Source organism: Saccopteryx bilineata, chromosome 4, assembly GCF_036850765.1.
Source record: "Saccopteryx bilineata isolate mSacBil1 chromosome 4, mSacBil1_pri_phased_curated, whole genome shotgun sequence".
In the NCBI taxonomy this organism is placed as follows: domain Eukaryota; kingdom Metazoa; phylum Chordata; class Mammalia; order Chiroptera; family Emballonuridae; genus Saccopteryx; species Saccopteryx bilineata.
The window spans coordinates 76684097-76704099 of record NC_089493.1 but is presented as its reverse complement, the minus strand read 5'-3'; the positions used below and the strand labels follow the sequence as shown (position 1 = coordinate 76704099).

Genomic DNA, 20003 nt, shown 5'->3' with positions numbered 1-20003 from the left:
AATGGCTTTCTATTGCCCTTAACATAGCTCACGAATCTTTTCACACCCTAACTTAAGCCTTGAAGTCCAGCATCCAATATTATTTTCCCTTTTGCTCCCTCCACTCCACATACTGAACTTTTAGATTCTCAAACTCTCCTGCTCTTCCCTGTCTGTGTTTCGAAACATAACGTACCCTTTATTTGGAACCCTCAGCTTATCTCTCCCAAGCTTCTTATTGCTTCAAACCTCTCATTCTTGTGTGTGTGTGTGTGTGTGTGTGTGTGTGTGTGTGTGACAGAGACAGAGAGAGGGACAGATAGGAACAGACAGACAGGAAGGGAGAGAGATGAGAAGCATCAGTTCTTCCTTGTGGCACCTTAGTTGTTCATTGATTGCTTTCTCATATTGATTGCTTTCTCATATGTGCCTTGACCAAGGTGCTACAGCAGACTGAGTGACCCCTTGCTCTAGCCAGTGACCTTGAGCTCAAGTTGGCGAGCCTTGCTCAAACTAGATGAGCCCACGCTCAAGCTGGCGACCTTGGGGTCTCGAACCTGGGTCCTCCATGTCCCAGTCCAACGCTCTATCCACTGCGCCACCGCCTGGTCAGGCAAACCTCTCATTCTTTACCTCACTGAAGCCTAATCATTTTTAAGGACTCAACTAAAACTTTCTTTTTTCTTTTTTTTAAGTGCGAGGAAGGGAGATAGACAGACTCCTGCATGTGCCCTGACTGAGAATCACCTGCCAACCCCATCTGGGGCTGATGCTCAAGTACCGAGCTATTTTAGTGCCTAACGATGACTCGCTTGGACCAACTGAGCTATCCTCAGCATCCAGAGGCTAGGCTTGAACCAATGGAGCCACTGGCTGTGGGAGGGGAAGAGGGAGAGAAAGGGAAGAGGGTGAGGGGAGAGAAGCAGATGGTCGCTTCTGTATCCCCTAACCGGGAATGGAACCTGGGACATCCATATTCTGGGCTGATGCTTGATTCACTGAGCCACTGGCCAGGGCCAAATTAGGGCCAAATTTTCTTTCTCAGTATCTTACCCAAATCCTTAAACTAATTTAGGTCCTCCCCTCATATTTTTTGCTCAATTTTAAGCTCCCTATCATGCATACTGTGATCTGTCTCTCATTCACTCATTCACTACTGTATCCAGAAGATATAGCTTAGGAACTCACTCAAAGTAGAAATTAATTTTTTTTCCTTTTTTTAAAAAAATTTTATTTATTTATTTTTAGAGAGGAGAGAGAGACAGAGAGGGAGAGAGAGGAGAGAGAGACAGAGAGAGAAGGGGGGAGGAGCAGGAAGGATCAACTCCCATATGTGCCTTGACCAGGCAAGCCCAGGGTTTCGAACTGGTGACCTCAGCATTTCCAGGTCGACGCTTTATCCACTGCGCCACCACAGGTCAGGCCAAAGTAGAAATTTAAACATATCTGATGAACAAAGAAATGAAATTGGGGTTAAGGATTGCAACCCAGGGTGTGTAAACATTCAGTGAGAGAGGGATAGATGAAAGAAAATGGATATTATTGAAGCTAAGGTAGAACAATCAGACATTGAAGGCAACTGGTCAAAAATGTTCCAAGGAGGAGTTATTTGGTGAGGAAAAAATAGGACAAGAAAGTTAAAGTTAATTAGGAATATGAAAGAGAACGTGAAGCACTTGAGAAACTGAAATCACTGCATGCCTAGCCTGTGCCTAGAGGGAAGCTTGAATTTTCAGTGAATGGAAATGTTAACTCTTCTAAGAAAGAAGCTAAAATAGGGAAGACTTAGGTCTTCATACACAAAAAATTAAATTTTTTTTTGCTTAATGAAATCACAGTTCAAAAAGTGCTCCCTGTCACTTCAGAGGACAGATAGCCCATGCCACACTACAAGAATTGTTTCTTTTTCTCTATCAAGTGTGTGTAAGGAAGCTCCTTGGATGTACTTTTACCCTTTCTCTCCATAACTAAAGCCATCATTTTTTCAGGAATCAGTTTATTTCCTGAGCCCCGCGAACCTTCTGGGATTACTCTGTTTCTTTTTTTTTTTTTTAATTTTTTTTTTTTTTTTTGTATTTTTCTGAAGCTGGAAACAGGGAGAGACAGTCAGACAGACTCCCGCATGCGCCCGACCGGGATCCACCTGGCACGCCCACCAGGGGCGATGCTCTGCCCACCAGGGGGCGATGCTCTGCCCCTCCGGGGGTCGCTCTGCAGCAACCAGAGCCACTCTAGCGCCTGGGGCAGAGGCCAAGGAGCCATCCCCAATGCCCGGGCCATCCTTTTGCTCCAATGGAGCCTCGGCTGCGGGAGGGGAGGAGAGAGACAGAGAGGAAGGGGGGGGTGGAGAAGCAAATGGGCGCTTCTCCTATGTGCCCTGGCCGGGAATCGAACCCGGGTCCCTCGCACGCCAGGCCGACGCTCTACCGCTGAGCCAACCGGCCAGGGCCTACTCTGTTTCTTATTATGGGAGCGAGGCAAAGTGGAGAAATAGGAAAACAAGAAAGGGAGTCAAAAAGGAAAAGTGGTGACATGTTTCTAAGATCTTTTTAGTACGGAGTACAGTAAGTGTTTGATATATTTTTGACAATTTAATTAAAATATTTGTATTTTAAGGGAACAGTACACCTTTTCCACCATCTTGGAACCTGTTCAGGCCTGCTGAGCACAGGACTTCTATAATGGCAAATCTGTCTAGACGGCTGTGATCAAAGGCTATTTTTGCTAGTAAAAGCAGGGTCTCTGGAACTAAAGGGAGCACACAGTTGTGTGTGTGTGTGTGTGTGTGTGTGTGTAACACAGATGGGGAGAGAGAGAGACAGATAGGGACAGACAGACAAGAAGAGAGAGGGAGATGAGAATCATCAGTTCTTCGTTGCGGCTTCTTAGTTGTACATTGATTGCTTTCTCATATGTGCCTTGACTGGGGGGTTACAGCAGAGCGAGTGACCCCATGCTCAAGCCAGTGACCTTGGGCAAAAGTCAACGACCTTTGGGCCATGTCCATGATCTCATGCTCAAGCCAGTGACCTCATGATTTTGAACCTAGGTCCTCTGTGTCCCAGTCCGATATTCTATCCACTGTGCCATCGCCTGCTCAAGCAGCTCTTCTTAAAATTGAAGATGCCTATGCTTGAGATGAAACAATTCTATCTAGACAATAGATATGCTTACGTGTACCAAGCAAAGAACAACTCAGTGAGTCCTGGTGACAAACTGAACAAAACCAGAGTATTCTGGGGAAAATTAACTCATGCTCATAGAAATAAATGGTTTGTGCTAAATTCCAAAGCAACCTTCCTGCTAAGGTTGTTGGACACAGAATCCATGTAATGCTATATACCCTTCAAGGATTTACTTATATTGAAAAGTAAATAAATAAAAATGGTTTTGTTAAAAAAAAAAAATACGGCCCTGGCCGGTTGGCACAGCGGTAGAGCGTTGGCCTGGCGTGCGGGGGGACCTGGGTTCGATTCCCGGCCAGGGCACATAGGAGAAGCACCCATTTGCTTCTCCACCCCCCCTCCTTCCTCTCTGTCTCTCTCTTCCCCTCCCGCAGCCAAGGCTCCATTGGAGCAAAGATGGCCCGGGCGCTGGGGATGGCTCCTTGGCCTCTGCCCCAGGCGCTAGAGTGGCTCTGGTCGCGACAGAGCGACGCCCCGGAGGGGCAGAGCATCGCCCCCTGGTGGGCAGAGCATCGCCCCTGGTGGGCGTGCCGGGTGGATCCCGGTCGGGCGCATGCGGGAGGCTGTCTGTCTCCCCGTTTCCAGCTTCAGAAAAATACAAAAAAAAAAAAAAAAAATACAAGGCCAAATATTTTCAAGAAAAGAAAGAATTCACTGAAGATGAATCCTAATGGATGAATGTAGTTCACCAAACTTCAAAGGGGTAAGCACAGGAGGATCCTAAGTGAATCCAGGAAAGCTTGAAAAGTATATACATTGTATCTTCACAAGTCAAGCAGTTCAATAAAAGAGTAGAATGTAAGGTACATAGTGGTGAGAAGGAAGGGAATTTGTGGCTAAAGATCAAGATATTTGGGCTAGACTATTACTGTATTTCCCCATGTATAAGATGATCCCATGTATAAAACACACCTTATTTTGGGGCTCAAAATTTGAGGACAAAATGTATTACATAAAGTTATTGAACTCAAGTTTTATTCATCATAAAATTCATACACCTCATCACAGTCAAAACTCCTATCCATTTGTCCTCATCTATGTCTGATGACGAATCACTGTCTTCAACAATGAGTGCAAAAACAAGCACAAAAAAGCGGGAAATGCAAGTAAAAAAATCTATAACCACTGTATAAGATGCACCCAGTTTTTAGACCCCCAATTTTTTTTAGTGTGTCATATATGGAGAAATATAGTATTTTTCATTGTAAAATATACACAACAAAAAATTATTTCAATCACTTTTAAGTTTATAATTCAAAGGCATTAAGTACATTCTCAATGCTGTATAACCATCACCACTATCTATTTCTAGAACATATTTTATCATTCCAAACAAAAAACTTTGTGCCCACTAAGCAATAACTGTCCCCTTTCCTCAGCCCCTGCTAACCTCATTCTATTCTACTTTTTGTCTCATATTTGTTTTTTCAAGATACTTCATATAAGTGGATCATACCATATTTGTCCTTTTGTGTTTGGCTTATTTCATTTAGCATAATGTTTTCAAGATTTCTCCAAGTTGTATTATGTATCAGAACTTTATTGCTCTTTAGAGCTGAATAATATCCCATTGTATGGAATACACCACATTCTGTTTATCTACTCACCTGTTGATGGACACTTGATCTGTTTCCACCTTTTGGCTATTATGAATAATACTTCTTTGAATATTCATGACAAGAATCTGCTTGAGTCTCTGTTTTCAATTCTTTGGGTATGCACCTAGGAGTGGAATTATTGGGTCACAGATGATTCTGTATTTGAAACCATAAAACTGTTTTTCAGTGACTACGCCATTTTACATTCTCACCAACAATGTATAAGATGTACAAGGGTTCCAATTTCTCCATATTCTTGGCAACATACCATATTTCCCCATGTATAAGATGCTCCCATGTATAAGACACACCTTAATTTTGGGGCCTGAAATTTGAAAAAAAATGTATTACATAAAGTTATTGAACTCAAGTTTTAGTCATCATAAAATTCATATAGCTCCTCATCACTGTCAAAACTCCCACCCATTAGCTTGTTCTCATCTGTGTCTGATGATGAATCACTGACCTCATATATTGCCTTATCCTCAGTTCCATCTATAGGATTTAAAATGCCACAGCCACTGTATAAGACGGACCCAGTTTTTAGACCCCAATTTTTTTGGTAAAGGGTGTGTCTTATACATGGGAAAATATGGTACATTATTTTTATTTTTTTAATAATAACCATCCTAGTGGGTGGAAGTGGTATCCCACTGTGGTTTTGATTTGCATTTCTCTGACAACTAGTGATGCTGAATATCTTTTCATGTGTCCCTTGGCTATTTTTTTTTTGTTTTGTTTTTTGTTTTTCATTTTTCTGAAGCTGGAAACAGGGAGAGACAGTCAGACAGACTCCCGCATGCGCCCGACCGGGATCCACCTGGCACCCCCACCAGGGGGCGATGCTCTGCCCATCCTGGGCGTCGCCATGTTGCGACCAGAGCCACTCTAGCGCCTGAGGCAGAGGCCACAGAGCCATCCCCAGCGCCCGGGCCATCTTTGCTCCAATGGAGCCTTGGCTGCAGGAGGGGAAGAGAGAGACAGAGAGGAAAGCGCGGCGGAGGGGTGGAGAAGCAAATGGGCGCTTCTCCTGTGTGCCCTGGCCAGGAATCGAACCCGGGTCCTCCGCACGCTAGGCCGACGCTCTACCGCTGAGCCAACCGGCCAGGGCCCCTTGGCTATTTTTTTATCTTCTTTGGGAAATGCCTCCTCAAGTCTTTTGCCCATATTTGAATTGGGTTGTGCTTTTTTGTTGTTGTTGAGTTGTAGGTGTTCTTTACATATTCTAGATATAAATGCTTATCAGATATGTGATTTGCAGATATTTTCTCCTTGCTGTGGGTTGCCTTTTTATTCTGTGGATTGTGTCTTTTGATGAACAAAAGTTTTTAATTTTAGTAAAGTTCAATTTTATCTATTTTTTCATTTGTTGTCTATGTTTTTGGTGTCATATTAAAAAACCATTACCAAAACAGTCAAATTTTTATTTTGAAAAGATAATATGGGGGTAGTATGGAAGATAATTGTAGAGAAAAGAAATTAAAGTCAAAATCAGTTAGGAAATACATTACTGCAGAAGTTCAGGCAAGAATATGAGCCTAATTTATTTATTTATTTTTGTATTTTTCTGAAGTTGGAAACAGGGAGGCAGACAGACTCCCACATGTGCCGGACCGGGATTCACCCGGCATGCCCACCAGGGGGCGATGCTCTGTCCATCTGGGGCGTTGCTCTGTTGCAACCAGAGCCATTCTAGCACCTGAGGCAGAGGCCATGGAGCCATCCTCAGCACCCGGGCCAACTTTGCTCCAGTGGAGCCTTGGCTGTGGGAAGGGAAGAGAAAGAGAGGAAGGAGAGGGGGAAGGGTGGGTGGAGAAGCAGATGGGCGCTTCTACTGTGTGCCCTGGCTGGGAATCAAACCCGGGACTCCTGCACACCAGGCCGATGCTCTACTACTGAGCCAACCAGCCAGGGCCTATTTTTTTTTATCAGGTACAGGTTTCAGGTGTGCAGCTCAGTAAAACATCATCTGCACACTGCATCATGCACTCATCGCCCCAAGCAAAATCTCTCCCTGCCCCTTTGCCCACCTCCATCAACCCCTAGCCCCACTTTTGCTGTGGCTATTATAATACACTGTTGTCTGTGTCTATGTGTTTTATATATTTTTTCTTTTTTTTAATCCCTTTATAATCTGTCATCCAGTCCCCCAAACTCCTCCCCTCTGACAACTGTCAGTCTGTTCCATGTATCCATGTTTCAGTTTCTATTTTGTCAGTTTAATTTGTTCATTAGATTCCACATATAAGTGAAATCATATGGTATTTGTCATTCTCATCAGGTAAGATTTCCTTCTTTTTTATGGCTCTGTGCTATTCTATTTTGTAAAAGTATCACAGCTTTTTTCCGTTCATCAGTTCTTGACTATTGTAAATAATGTTACAATATAAACATAGGGGTGCATATATTCTTTTAAATTAGTGTTTTGGGGTTTTTAACGGTATATTCCAAGAAGTGGCAACACTGGGTCAAAGGGCAGTTCCATTTTTAATTTTTTGAAGAAACTCCATACTATTTTCTACAGTGGCTGCATGAATCTGCATTCACACCAACGGTGCACAAGGGTTCCCTTTTCTCGACATCCTTGCTAGCATTTGTTTGTTGATTTATCTGGCAGATGTGAGGTGATATCTCATTTTGGTTTTAATTTGCATCTTGCTGATGATTAATGATCTTGAGCGTTTTTTTGTATGTCAATTGGCCGTCTGTATGTCCTCTTTGGAGAAGTATTTGTTCAGGTCCATTGCCCATTTTTTAATTGAGTTGTCTTCCTCGTGTTAAGCTGTATACATTCTTTATATAATTTTGGAAATTAACCCCCTATCAGATGTACTGTTGACAAATATATTTTCCCATTCAGTGAGTTCCTTTTTTATTGGTTGATAGTTTCTTTTGTTGTGCAAAGGCATTTCAGTTTGATATAATCCCACTTGTTTGTTTTTTCCTTTGTTTTTCTTGCCCGAAGAGATATGTCAGCAAAAATATTGCTATGAAAGATGTCTGAGATTTTACTGCCTGTTTTCTTCTAGGATTTGTATGGTTTCGTGACTTACATTTAAGTTTTGTATCCATTTTGAGTTAATTCTTGTGTATAGTGTAAGTTGGTGGTCTAGTTTCATTTTTTGCACGTACCTGTCCAATTTTCCCAACACTATTTATTGAAAAGACTGTCTTTACTCCATTGTATGCTTTTGACTCCTTTGTCAAATATTAATTGACCATAAATGTGTGGGTTTATTTTGGGGTTCTCTATTCTGTTTCATTGATCTATATGCCTGCTTATGCTAGTTACCAAGCTGTTTTTATTACAATGGCCTTCTTGTATAATTTGATATTAGATATTGTAATACCTCCAACTTTGTTCTTTTTCAAGATTGCTGAGGCTATTTGGAGTCTTACCTAGCCTAAATTTAAAACAACCCTTTTATGTAATAATAATAATAGCTAATATTAAGCTTTAAGTATGTGTTAGACACTGTTGGATTTGTTTATCTCAGATGTAATCCTTTTAACAGTCCTGTGAGGCAGATAATATTCTCATTTTACAGATGAGGAAACTTAAGATCAGAGAAGTTAAGCAGTATGCCAGGGTAATAAAGCTATTAAGTCATGGATTCGGAATTGAGACCCAGGCAATTTAACCTTAGAGCTTGTTCTTCTAAGCACTATTTTATTAGGCCTCTATATAATCTCAGTCTTTTCTTACCTGCAACACTTTGTTCAATATGCATTGCATGATATAAGTTTAAGAAAGATCCCAAGAAGAATAACTTAAATTAAGGGAGTAAAGAATAGTTGCTAGAGAACCAACTAGAAAGACCTGGAAATAAACTTGAAAGAGCATGTGACTAAAGAATATGGATATAAACTTTCCAAATTTTGCAAGGTGGTTCTGTGCTTATACATATTCTACTTATAAATGATCCATTTTTATAGCAAATGCTGCTGCCCTAATGCTGAAGGAAAGGAGGAAACTTTTACCTATTAGTGGGGAAAATTTCTTAACAGATTTTACTCCCTTAAATGGTGCCCCTCCTCCAAACATTTAAGGGTACTCCTCAAATGTTATGGTGCCTGGAATGTCTCCAGTTAGAGATTCACCTGAGTTAACTACATAGTGTACGTATTTTCCATTATGAAAATGTGTAAAAAAGAATTTAAAAATATTTTTTGTGCCTGACCTGTGGTGGTGTAATGGATAAAGCATTGACTTGGAATGCTGAGGTCCCTGCTTCGAAACCCTCAGCTTGCCTGGTCAAGGCACGTACCAGAAGCAGCTACTATGAGTTGGTGCTTCCGCTTCTATCTCCCTTTCTCTCTCCTCTCTCTAAAATCAATTGAAATTATTTTTTGGTACAAAAACACAATATAAAATTATTATCATAACCATTTTTACTTGTACAGTAATGTTTGTTCTATGCATATTGTTGTGTAATTGAGCTCTAGGACATTTTCAGCTTGCAAAACTGAGACTCCATATCCATTAAACAAAACTCGTTCCCCCTCTCCCCAGACCATGAAATAAAAAGATTTTTTTTAATTTGAGAAAAGATTTTAATATAGAAACTTATAGTCTCATAAAATAATTGCACGTATAAGGATTCTCCTTCATTAACAGAACCAAATTATATTAAATTGGAATCCATAGAACATTTAGAACATATACTCACTCTATGTGCTGAGAATCGAAGTGAGCTTTTCTAGTATAGTTACTTCTGGGAAAATTAATATCAAAAGACTGAGGGGTGACTCTACCGTCAAGTTTTTTATTTGAAAGTAATGAGTATGATCAGCTGAGCTAACTTTTACAGAAAGTAAGCTGTAACCCTATTTTGGCCTTCTGCTAGGTAGAAAGATTATTGTTGAAAGTGAATTCCTCTGGTAGTCTATTCTTATTCTTCTTTTCTGGTTCCTCTAAACCTCGAATGTCTCAAGGTTTAGTCCTAGGTGAGACCTCCCTTTCTTTTTTTAAAGAGACAGAGAGAGGGACAAACAGGAAGGGAGAGAGATGAGAAGCATCAATTCTTCCTTGCAACACTTTAGTTATTCATTGATTGCTTTCTCATATGTGCCATGATGGCCAAGCCAGTGACCCCTTGCTCAAGCCAGCGACCTTGGGTTCAAGGCGGCGACCATGGGGTCATGTCTGTGATCCCATGCTCAAACTGGTGAGACTGCGCTCAAGCCAGATGAGCTTGATGAGCCTGCGTTCAAGCCCGAGACCATGGGGTTTTGAAACTGGGTCCTCAGCATCCCAGGTCGATGCTCTATCCACTGCGCCATCACCTGGTCAGGCCCTAGGGGCCCTTTTTTTTTTTTATCTATACTTAATCCCTGCCACCTTTTTAAATATCTATAAACACTTCTCCCTACCCGCATTAGTACCATCCCTGTCTAAGTTACTATCATCTCTTGCCTCTATTATTGTTGATAATTTAATTGGTCTCCTCTCCTGTTCTTACTCCCACTTCAATCCATTTTCAGCACAACACCATGTTAAATGTCAGATCATTTTCCTTACCTGTCCAAGATGCTCAGTGGCTTCCATCTCAATTGCAGAAAAAGTCCAAATATTTATCAGTGGCCCACATGCCTTATACTATTTTCTTCCCTCACAGTTCTCTCTTAACTATCCTTCTTGTTGCTCCCTTGATTAACACTACAATGACCTCTTTGATATTCTTTGAAACATCATTCATTTTCCTGTGATTGAGCTTTTGCACTGGCTGTTCCCTCTGCCTAGGACACTTTCCCCCCAGATAGCTGCATGGTAATTCTCATTCTTATAAGTCTGTGTTCAAATGACACCTTTTGTTAAGGCTTTCTCCCTCTTCTTATCTCTAATGTATTTTCTCCACAACTTACCAGTTTCTGATATATTGTATGGTTTGTTTATAATATGCTCAACCCCCACAGGAGAACAGGGATGGATTTTTGTTGGTTTTTGTGACTTGCTGTATATCTAGTGCTTAGAACAATGACTTGCACAAAATAGGTACTCAATAAATATATGCTGAATAACTTAGCATAGGAAGAAATTAAAGGCACCTTTAAGACCTAAAATAAAATTTGGCAGCAGTGGTGGGTCTTGGCAGGAGGTGGCTTGGATATGACTAAATTAGAGGAGACCTGTAGAATCAATTTAATTCTAATTTTAAAGGAGGCAGTGTAATTTTTAGTGGTAAAAAGGAAAGGGAAAGAGTGTTTGCCAACAATGCAAGGACATAATAAGGAGTAGTTTCATTATTAGAGATGGTCAAATTACCTTGACTACGTCAAGAAGACCATATCTGATAACTGGATGGAGAAAATGGTACCTACTTTATGGAAGTCTTTATGGAGTGCTTGGTAAAAGAATTTTAGATTCTACACTCTGATCACAGAATCTTGACTAGAAGAAAGACTATGAAAAACAAGTGTTTGTGAAGATGTTTCTCACTACTATTTAGAAATAGATAAAAGTGGGGAAAGACTAGTGATAGATTAGAGTTCCTCATTTATTTATTGTATTTGAAAATAATGTTGAGTGCCTGCAATGTGCCAGCGGATTACAGGGCTAACCAAACAAATAAGATCTCTGCTGTTATGAATCTTATTATATTCTAGTGCAGCTAGATGAGAATAGTCCATGTAGACCTAGGTGGTTGCCATGAACATAAAAAGAGTTAAGGGTGATCTGAGAAAAATTGGCAGGACTTGGTGACAGCTTGTGTGGAGCATGAATGCATGCCGTTTTTTAGGCATCAGTGGGCTGGTGAATAGTATGAGAAGAGAGAAGAGGCAGAATCAAATGGTTGAAGATGGCACTGAAGGTAATGGGTAAGTTGGGAAGGGCTACTAATTTGTGGAAAAACTATTTTGATTATTTTCATTTCAAGTTTCAAGGACTCGTGAGAGGTCCAATTGGAAATGTGTTAAGGGCGGGATATGGCAGGTGAGGAGAAGACTCTTGGCCTCATACTTTCCAGGTCTGCCTTGCTTTCCCTACCTACCTCTCATTCACTTTTCCCCTTTTGTGACCCACCATGTACCCCCTCTTCCATGGCTTTAAAATTTATCTCTTACTTAACATATACCCTTTGTGGGTTGAATGGAGGCACTGCTCTGTATCTTCCTCATTCTGGGACCCAGGCTAGTTGAGAAGCCACCATGGGAAACATTGGTTGCTGTGGTAATGAGAGAGGGATAAATTGTGTTCCTCCTAATTGCTTATGCTTGGAAGTGATTCATGTCACTTTGCTCACATTTCTTTGCCCCTCTCTCAACCGAACTTCAAAGGAATAGGGAAGGGCAATCTACAAAGTACCTGAGATGAGAACTAAGAATATTTGTCAACACTAATGACTACAAAAGGCCTTGATTATTAATTCGTTCTAACATAAACCTGACATTTTTCAAATCTTTGAAATTTAAAGTTTATAAATTTCAAACTTAAATATTTGTGGGAGAATAGATAAAAAAAAGTGATTAGAACTGTTGGACAACTGTAGTTTTTCAACTTCATCTGGACTGCTGATCCTTTCCTTCTTCCTTTCCAGCGGCCCTGTTCATTCTTTACTTTCCTCATTTGAGCTAAGAGGCTATATTCTTTTGTTTCAGTTTAGTTTCTTTCTATTATTCCCTTCTTTACATGTCTATTTCAAGCACAGCTGCAGGAAATCTTATAACCAGACTGGTACTTGTAGAAATTTATGATGGGCTACCTGAACTTAGTTTTCAGCAGTACCTTACAAATTACATTTTCATAGTCCACACACCTGTTCCCACAACTTCCAAATTTATACCCTCCTCAGACTTCCCCCATTTCCCCACTCCCCCAAACTCCTTTTCTTCTTCCTCAAGCCCAGTAGGTGATCTCTCTCCTGCTTGTCCAAGAATTGCATCAGAACTGAAAAATTTTTTACTATCAAATCTATAGGCATACCTACATCTCTACCCATATGTCTTTTCTCCTTGTTAGAGTTAAAAAAAAAAAAAAAAAAAGAGGTTCATCCTTTCTCCAGAAATAGCCACTCCACTTGTTCTCTGGATCCAATCTCCTCTACCTTTTCAAAGGCCTTGTACTATTATTTTGCATTCTCCTTTTTTAATTCAATCTATCTATACTTTCTCCTCAGCACTTAAAAAATACTTGAGTCTTTCTTCCCCTTCACAGTCAGATTTCTTGAAAAGAGAATTCACTTTGTTCACACCTGCATTTTTTCTTTCTACTCCTAATATGTCAGCATCTTTTTACCCATCACTTTATGCTCTTGTCTCCCATGAAACAGATTCTCCTCTTTTTCTTCTCTCAGTTCTTCTTTATCTCCTCTGGTGGCTTCACTTCTATTCATTATTCAGTTTTCTGTCTGAGATCCTTGTCTCTTCTTCTTTTCTCTTTCTAAGTAATCATATTCACTCAGAAAATTTAAGTTATTCTGATGACTCCAAATGTGTATCCTGTACCCAGACCTCTCCCGTGTTTCTTGTATATTGCTGTATTTCTAAGCCTACAGTGTCTTCCACTTCGGTGTTCAGTAAATCTTTTCCTTATGATTGATTGACTGAATAAATGAATAAACCAACTTTGTAGTGATTCTTCTTTTTACACACACACACACACACACACACACACACACACACAGGAAGGGAGAGAGATGAGAAGCATTAACTTATAGTTGTGGCACCTTAGTTGTTCATTGGTTGCCTTCTCATATGTGCCTTGACAGAGAGGCTCCAGCCAAGCCAGTGATCCCTTACTCAAGCCAGTGACCTTGGGCTTCAAGCCAGTGACTACGGGGTCTGTCTGTGATCCCACGCTCAAGCTGGTGAGCCCACACTCAAGCTGGAGACCTTAGGGTTTTGAAACTGGGTCATCCGCGTCCCAGGCTGACACTCAATCCACCGTGCCACTGCCTATTCAGGCTGTAATGTTCTTTGTGATTCCTTTTCTTAACAGACCAAGACTAAATATTTTGTATCCTTAGGCCTAGCACATAGTGAATACTCAGTAAATGCTTTATAAATGACTGATTGAAAAATAATCAATGAATGAATAAAAAAACTTTGTGTTGATTCATCATAGTGAACCAAGACCAAAGACCTTGCTTATTCTTTTTAAAAATGTAAAAGTATAACTTAAACTAATGCTTGCTTCCAGGGGGACTACTCCTTTAATAGATCAAGTAAAAGTTGCAGGTGTCTTTGGAATGTTGTCTGAATAGTATATGTGCAATGCAAGAGTAGTAAGAAAACAAGGTTAATCACCTACCTGATTTAGTATATGCACAGTGGTCATGAACACAGGCTGTGGTTTGGGACTGCTTTGAAGAATATCTAGAATCTACTGTAGGCATATTATAGAAGACAGAGTTTCCTCATCTGCAAAATGGATAGCCTACCTCATAGGGTGATTGTGAGAATTAAATGCAATAAGACTTGTAAAGTACTTAGAGAAAGATCTGGCACAAAATAAGCATTTAATATCCATTAGTTATTATTATTACTATTATTTTTTCCCACTGATTTTGAGAGAAAAGAAGGAGGAAAGGGGGGGTGAGAGAGAGAGAGAAGAATCAACTTATTCCATTTAGTTGTGCACCCATTGATTGCTTCTTTTTTTTTTTTTGTATTTTTCCAAAGTTAGAAGCAGGGAGGCAGTCAGATAGACTCCTCCTGCATGCACCCAACCAGGATCCATCGGGCATGCCCACCAGGGGGCAATGCTCTGCCCATCTGGGGAGTCGCTCCCTTGCAATCAGAGCCATTCTAGCACTTGAGGCGGAGGCCATGGTGCCATCCTCAGCTCCTGGGCCAACTTTGCTTCAGTGGAATCTTGGCTGCAGGAGGGGAAGAGAGAGATAAAGTAAAGGGGGAAGGGTGGAGAAGCAGATGGGCGCTTCTCTTGTGTGTCCTGACCGGGAATTGAACCCAGGACTTCCACACGCTGGGCTGATGCTCTACCACTGAGCCAACCAACCAGGGCCTTGATTGCTTCTTATACATGCCCTGACTGGGGATTGAGCTTGTGACCTGGGATTAAGCCAGTGACCTCAGTTCTCAGAGACTATACTCTATCTACTGTGCCACCAGCCAGGGCCCCATTAGTTATTATTAATGATACTCCATTTTGACTCAGCTTGTATAGGTAGGTAGCAGCCAAAGATGTACTTTAGATGAGTAATTACTAAACCTGGCTGCTTATCAGAATTACTTGAGCTTTTTCTTTTTTCTTTCCTTTTTTTTTTTAGAAAGATTCCTGGACTCATCCCCAGACTACTGAATCACACTGGAATGGGGAGGCAAGAATTTATATTTCTTAAAACTACCCAGGTGATTCTGAGTATCAGCCAGGTTTGCCAGTTATGTTAAAGAAGATAAAATTGTCCATACAGATCAGCTGAGCATGAGATATAGTCAAGAAAAATGTATCTGGTGTGGAGATAAAGGAGCCAGAAATGACATGTGTAAAAAGCCAATTATGTATAACCTTTGGGATCGGTGGTCATCATTGTGCTAATTGCCCAGGAACAAGGTCATAATGAAAGTGAAGCATGCACAGTTGAGCCATTTTCAAGGTCCTAGAATGAAAAGGGAAGTAAAGCAGCTGAACTGGTAACAACTGCCAAAATTAACTCAGAGTAGCCATGTAGGATAGGGAAAGCAATAAAAGAGCTTCAGAAAGAGGTGGTGGAAATATAAAGGTTAAGTTTCAGTTATTGGAGGAAGAAAGATTAAAAAGAAAATAAATGAAGTAGCTGTAGATGAGCAAGAAGTGCTATAAGACAGTATCAGAAGGCCCTGGCCGGTTGGCTCAGTGGTAGAGCGTCGGCCTGGCGTGCAGAAGTCCCGGGTTCGATTCCCGGCCAGGGCACACAGGAGAAGCGCCCATCTGCTTCTCCACCCCTCCCCCTCTCCTTCCTCTCTGTCTCTTCCCCTCCCGCAGCTGAGGCTCCATTGGAACAAAGATGGCCCGGGCGCTGGGGATGGCTCCTTGGCCTCTGCCCCAGGCGCTGGAGTGGCTCTGGTCGCAACAGAGCGATGGCCCAGAGGGGCAGAGCATCGCCCACTGGTGGGCAGAGCGTCACCCCCTGGTGGGCATGGTGGGTGGATCCCGGTCGGGCGCATGCGGGAGTCTGTCTGACTGTCTCTCCCCGTTTCCAGCTTCAGAAAAATACAAAAAAAAAAAAAAAAAAAAAGACAGTATCAGAAGATAATTCTTACTGAAAAAAAAAGAAAAGAAATGAACATAGGCCTCAGAGGGAGAGGAAAAAAAGAAGAGGTCTCAGAAAGGATAGTAAACACATTTTAGGAGATTAACGTGGAAAAAGCCAAAGAGGATGGACAATCAGCCTGTTATAGATGGATTCCAAGTCCCAGAGAAACAAGTATTACAGAAGGGGAGAAGTAAAGTAAAACCTAGGGCAATGAAGGTAATAACTAATGGGAAGTAAATGTGGGAGTTCAGAAGAAGTCTTGAAGGATAATTAGAATTATACAAATACAGATAATATACAACTTAAGGTAGGAGGATATGTAGTACGAAGAGTATGGAATATAAAAGTCTAGGGAGTCATTCGGCAAACATTTACTGAGTGTTGGTGTCAGATGATGGACACAAGGTGATGAATGGGAGACATACTTCCTATTCTCATGGAATTGTCATTTCTGATAAACACTGTGTGGTAAAAAAAAAAAAAAAAAAAAAAAAAAAAAAAAAGACTGAGTTTGAGGCTCTGGGGCCAGGTAAGGCGTTTTGAGCACTGTGGATTTTTGAAGGAGATATTAGAATCTAGGTTGAAATTCATGTGACCATAGATGTAAATTAGGCAAGAGTATGGGGCTGTTTGGAATGTGTGTGTGTCTATCTATCTATCTATCTATCTATCTATCATCTATCTATCTGTCTATCCATCCACACCTATCAGTCATTACAAAAGAAATTTGAAAGAGAAAATAAAATAATTATTTGATATCTTTCTTGCATATTGTAAATAAAGATATTTTGGGAAATGCCTGAAAGTAACCGAAAAGGGATCCATGAAGCCAGACATGAGAATTATTTTATGAAATAAGGATCAGCCTGACCAGGCGGTGGCACAGTGGATAGAGCATCCGATTGGGATGCGGAGGACCCAGGTTTGAAACCCCAAGGTCGCCGGCTTGAGTGCAGGCTCATCCAGCTTGAGTTGCGGGGTTGCTGAATGCAACAAAGAATTGATGCTTCTCATCTCTCTCCCTTTCTGTCTGTCCATCTCTCTGACTCTTTCTCTGTCTCTGTCAAAAAAAGAAAAAAAAAAAGAAAAAACTTGAAGAAATTAAAGCAAATATTAAAAATTAGAAACCAAATGGGAGAAGTCTTTTGTATTTTTCTGAAGCTGGAAATGGGGGGAGAGAGAGTCAGACAGACTCCCGCAGGTGCCCGACCGGGATCCACCCGGCACGCCCACCAGGGGCGACGCTCTGCCCACCAGGGGGCGATGCTCTGCCTCTCCGGGGCATCGCTCTGCCTTGACCCGAGCCACTCTAGCTCCTGGGGCAGAGGCCAAGGAGCCATTCCCAGCGCCCGGGCCATCTTTGCTCCAATGGAGCCTTGGCTTCGGAAGGGGAAGAGAGAGACAGAGAGGAAGAGGGGGGTGGAGAAGCAAATGGGCGCTTCTCCTATGTGCCCTGGCCGGGAATCGAACCTGGGTCCCCCGCACGCCAGGCCAACGCTCTACCACTGAGCCAACCGGCCAGGGCCGGGAGAAGTCTTTTAAAACAGACTCAAGATGGTAGAAAACAGTTCAGTTCGTTAAATCATTGTCCTGAAACACCAAGGTTACAGGTTTGATCCCTGGTCAGAGCACATACAGGAAAGTGACCTATGAATGCACAACTAAGCAGAACAATAAATGAATGCTTCTCTCTCTTTTGCTCTCTTTTCCTCCCGTCCTCTCTCTGTCTCTCTAAAATCAATCAATAAATGGACCTGGAGGTTATTATGCTAAGTGAAATAAGCCAGTCAGAGAAACACCAATACCATATAATCTCACATATATGTGGACTCTAATGAACACAAAATGATAAACAAAACAGAAACAGAGGTAGGGTCACATAGAGCAGGTGAACAGCTATCAGAGGGGAGAGCAATGAGAAGACTAGATGAAACAAGGTGAAAGAATTAGCCAAACAGACAACAGGGTGGCAACAACCAGAGGGAGAGGGGTAGAGGAAGAGGAGGAGGGCAAAAGGGGTGGATGGGGATGGAAAGAGACTTTGCCTGGGGTGAAGGGTGCACAATGCGATGTGTAGATGGTGTGGTATTGAGTTGTACACTTGGAACCTATATGGTTTGGTGAACCATGTCATCTCAATAAATTAAAAATAAAGAAATTAATTCTAAAAATAAAATAAATCAATTAAAAAACTTTTTTGAAAAAGATGGTAGAAAACATAAGATTAAAGCCAAAATTAAGTTATTGCTTTATACACAAGGGAGTGTCATGGTGCCTGACTAGGGTGGCACAGTAGATAAAGCATCAACCTGGGACATTGAGGGTCCCAGATTTGAAACTCCGAGGTCACCAGCTTGAGCTTGGGATCATAGACATGGTCACATGGTCGCTGGCTTGAGCCTAAAGGTCACTGACTTGAAGCCCAAAGTCGCTACTAGCTCAAGCCCAAGGTCGCTAGGTTGACCAAGAGGTCACTGGCTCAGCTGGAGGCCCCCAAGCAAAGCATATGTGAGAAGGAATTGGTGAACAACTCAAATGCCGCTACTTCGAGTTGATGCTTCTCATCTCTCTTCTTTCCTTCCTGTCTGTCTGTCTCTTTCATTTAAAAAAAAAAGGGGGGAGGTAGTGTTGTGGTGAGTAAAAACACTTTCAGATTTTCTTAAAAGGACAGCATTGAATGTTAGAAGAATTCTTTTTTATTTTATTTTTTTTGTCAGAGAGAGGGACAGATAGGGACAGATGGGAAGGGAGAGAGATGAGAAGCGTCAATTCTTCATTGAGGCATCTTAGTTGTTCATTGATTGCTTTCTCATATGTGCCTTGACTTGGGGGCTACAGCAGAGCTAGTGACCTCTGGCTCAAACCAGCGACCTTGGGCTTCAAGCCAGTGACCTCTGGGCCCAAGCCAGATACCCTGGGATCATGTCTATGACCCCGCGTTCAAGCTGGAGACCTTGGGGTTTAGAACCTGGGTCCTCTGGGGTTTAGAGCGTCCTAGTCAGACGCTGTATCCACTGTGCCACTGCCTGGTCAGGCTAGAAGAATTCTTTATCAAACCATTTTAAAAGCTAGATAAGAATTTGGGACACTGAAGAAGCCACACCGAGACTTAGTGTATCCCAAGGTTCTCTTGACCATGCCACAGTCGCAGAGCTCCAGGGAAAAGCAACCTGGTCTCATCTCTCCAGGCAGAGGAGAACGGAAGCTCCATATCCACACATGCTGCAAATGGCTTTTCCAGTCTACCTGAATCATTACCAGCTAGAAGCAGCGGTCATTGGGACTTGGACATGAGCTGCAAAGTATAGAATGGTGACAACAATTCCAGTGCCATGAGGACTTTTCCTGGATGTGGACTTTTCCTGGACTCCTGCTCCCTGTGACAGCTCCTAACAGACTGAACTGTGGTTGGGGTGCATTTTTCAGGAATTTGGCATGGTGATGGGGCCAACTTGGACTTGGTGAACATGTTAAGGACACTACTCTTTTATGGATTCTTGCTGTATTGGCCAAGAGTTTGCCTAAAGGCTTTTAATCACTGTAAAAAAAAAAAAATAGAAGACTGGATAAAGAAGATGGGGCACATATACACCATGGTATACTATTCAGCTAGAAGAAATGATGACATCAGATCACTTACAGCAGAATGGTGGAATCTTGATAACATTATGTGGAGTGAAATAAGTGAATCAGAAAAAAACAAGAACTGCAGGATTCCATACATTGGTGGGACATAAAAACGAGACTAAGAGACATGGACAGGAGTGGGGTGGTTACGGGGGGTGGGGGGAGGGAAGGAGGGAGAGGGGGAGGGGGAGGGGTACAAAGAAAACTGGATAGAGGGTGACGGAGGACGATCTCTCTTTGGGTGATGGGTATGCAACAGAACTAAATGACAAGATAACCTGGAAATGTTTTCTTTGAATATATGTACCCTGATTTATTGATGTCACCCCATTAAAATAAAAATTTATTTATAAAAAGAAAAGAATTTGGGCGGTGGGGTATACATGTGGAGAGAAAAGGGATCAGATGCCTGTGATATT

The 20003-nt window shown here is 41.7% G+C and overlaps 1 protein-coding gene across 7 annotated transcripts in view; it reads left to right on the top strand.

Moving 5' to 3' along the window:
* GOLM2 (golgi membrane protein 2) overlaps positions 1 to 20003 on the top strand; it is a 123038-nt gene that overhangs the window by 16969 nt on the left and 86066 nt on the right. For 4 of the 7 annotated variants that reach the window (XM_066276619.1, XM_066276622.1, XM_066276617.1 and 1 more), the window contains exon 2: positions 14992 to 15042. The exons of the other annotated variants lie outside the window; for them this stretch is intronic. In XM_066276619.1, the coding sequence (XP_066132716.1) occupies positions 14992 to 15042 (51 nt within the window). The remainder of the gene's footprint in view (positions 1 to 14991; positions 15043 to 20003) is intronic. 7 annotated transcript variants of the gene reach the window in all.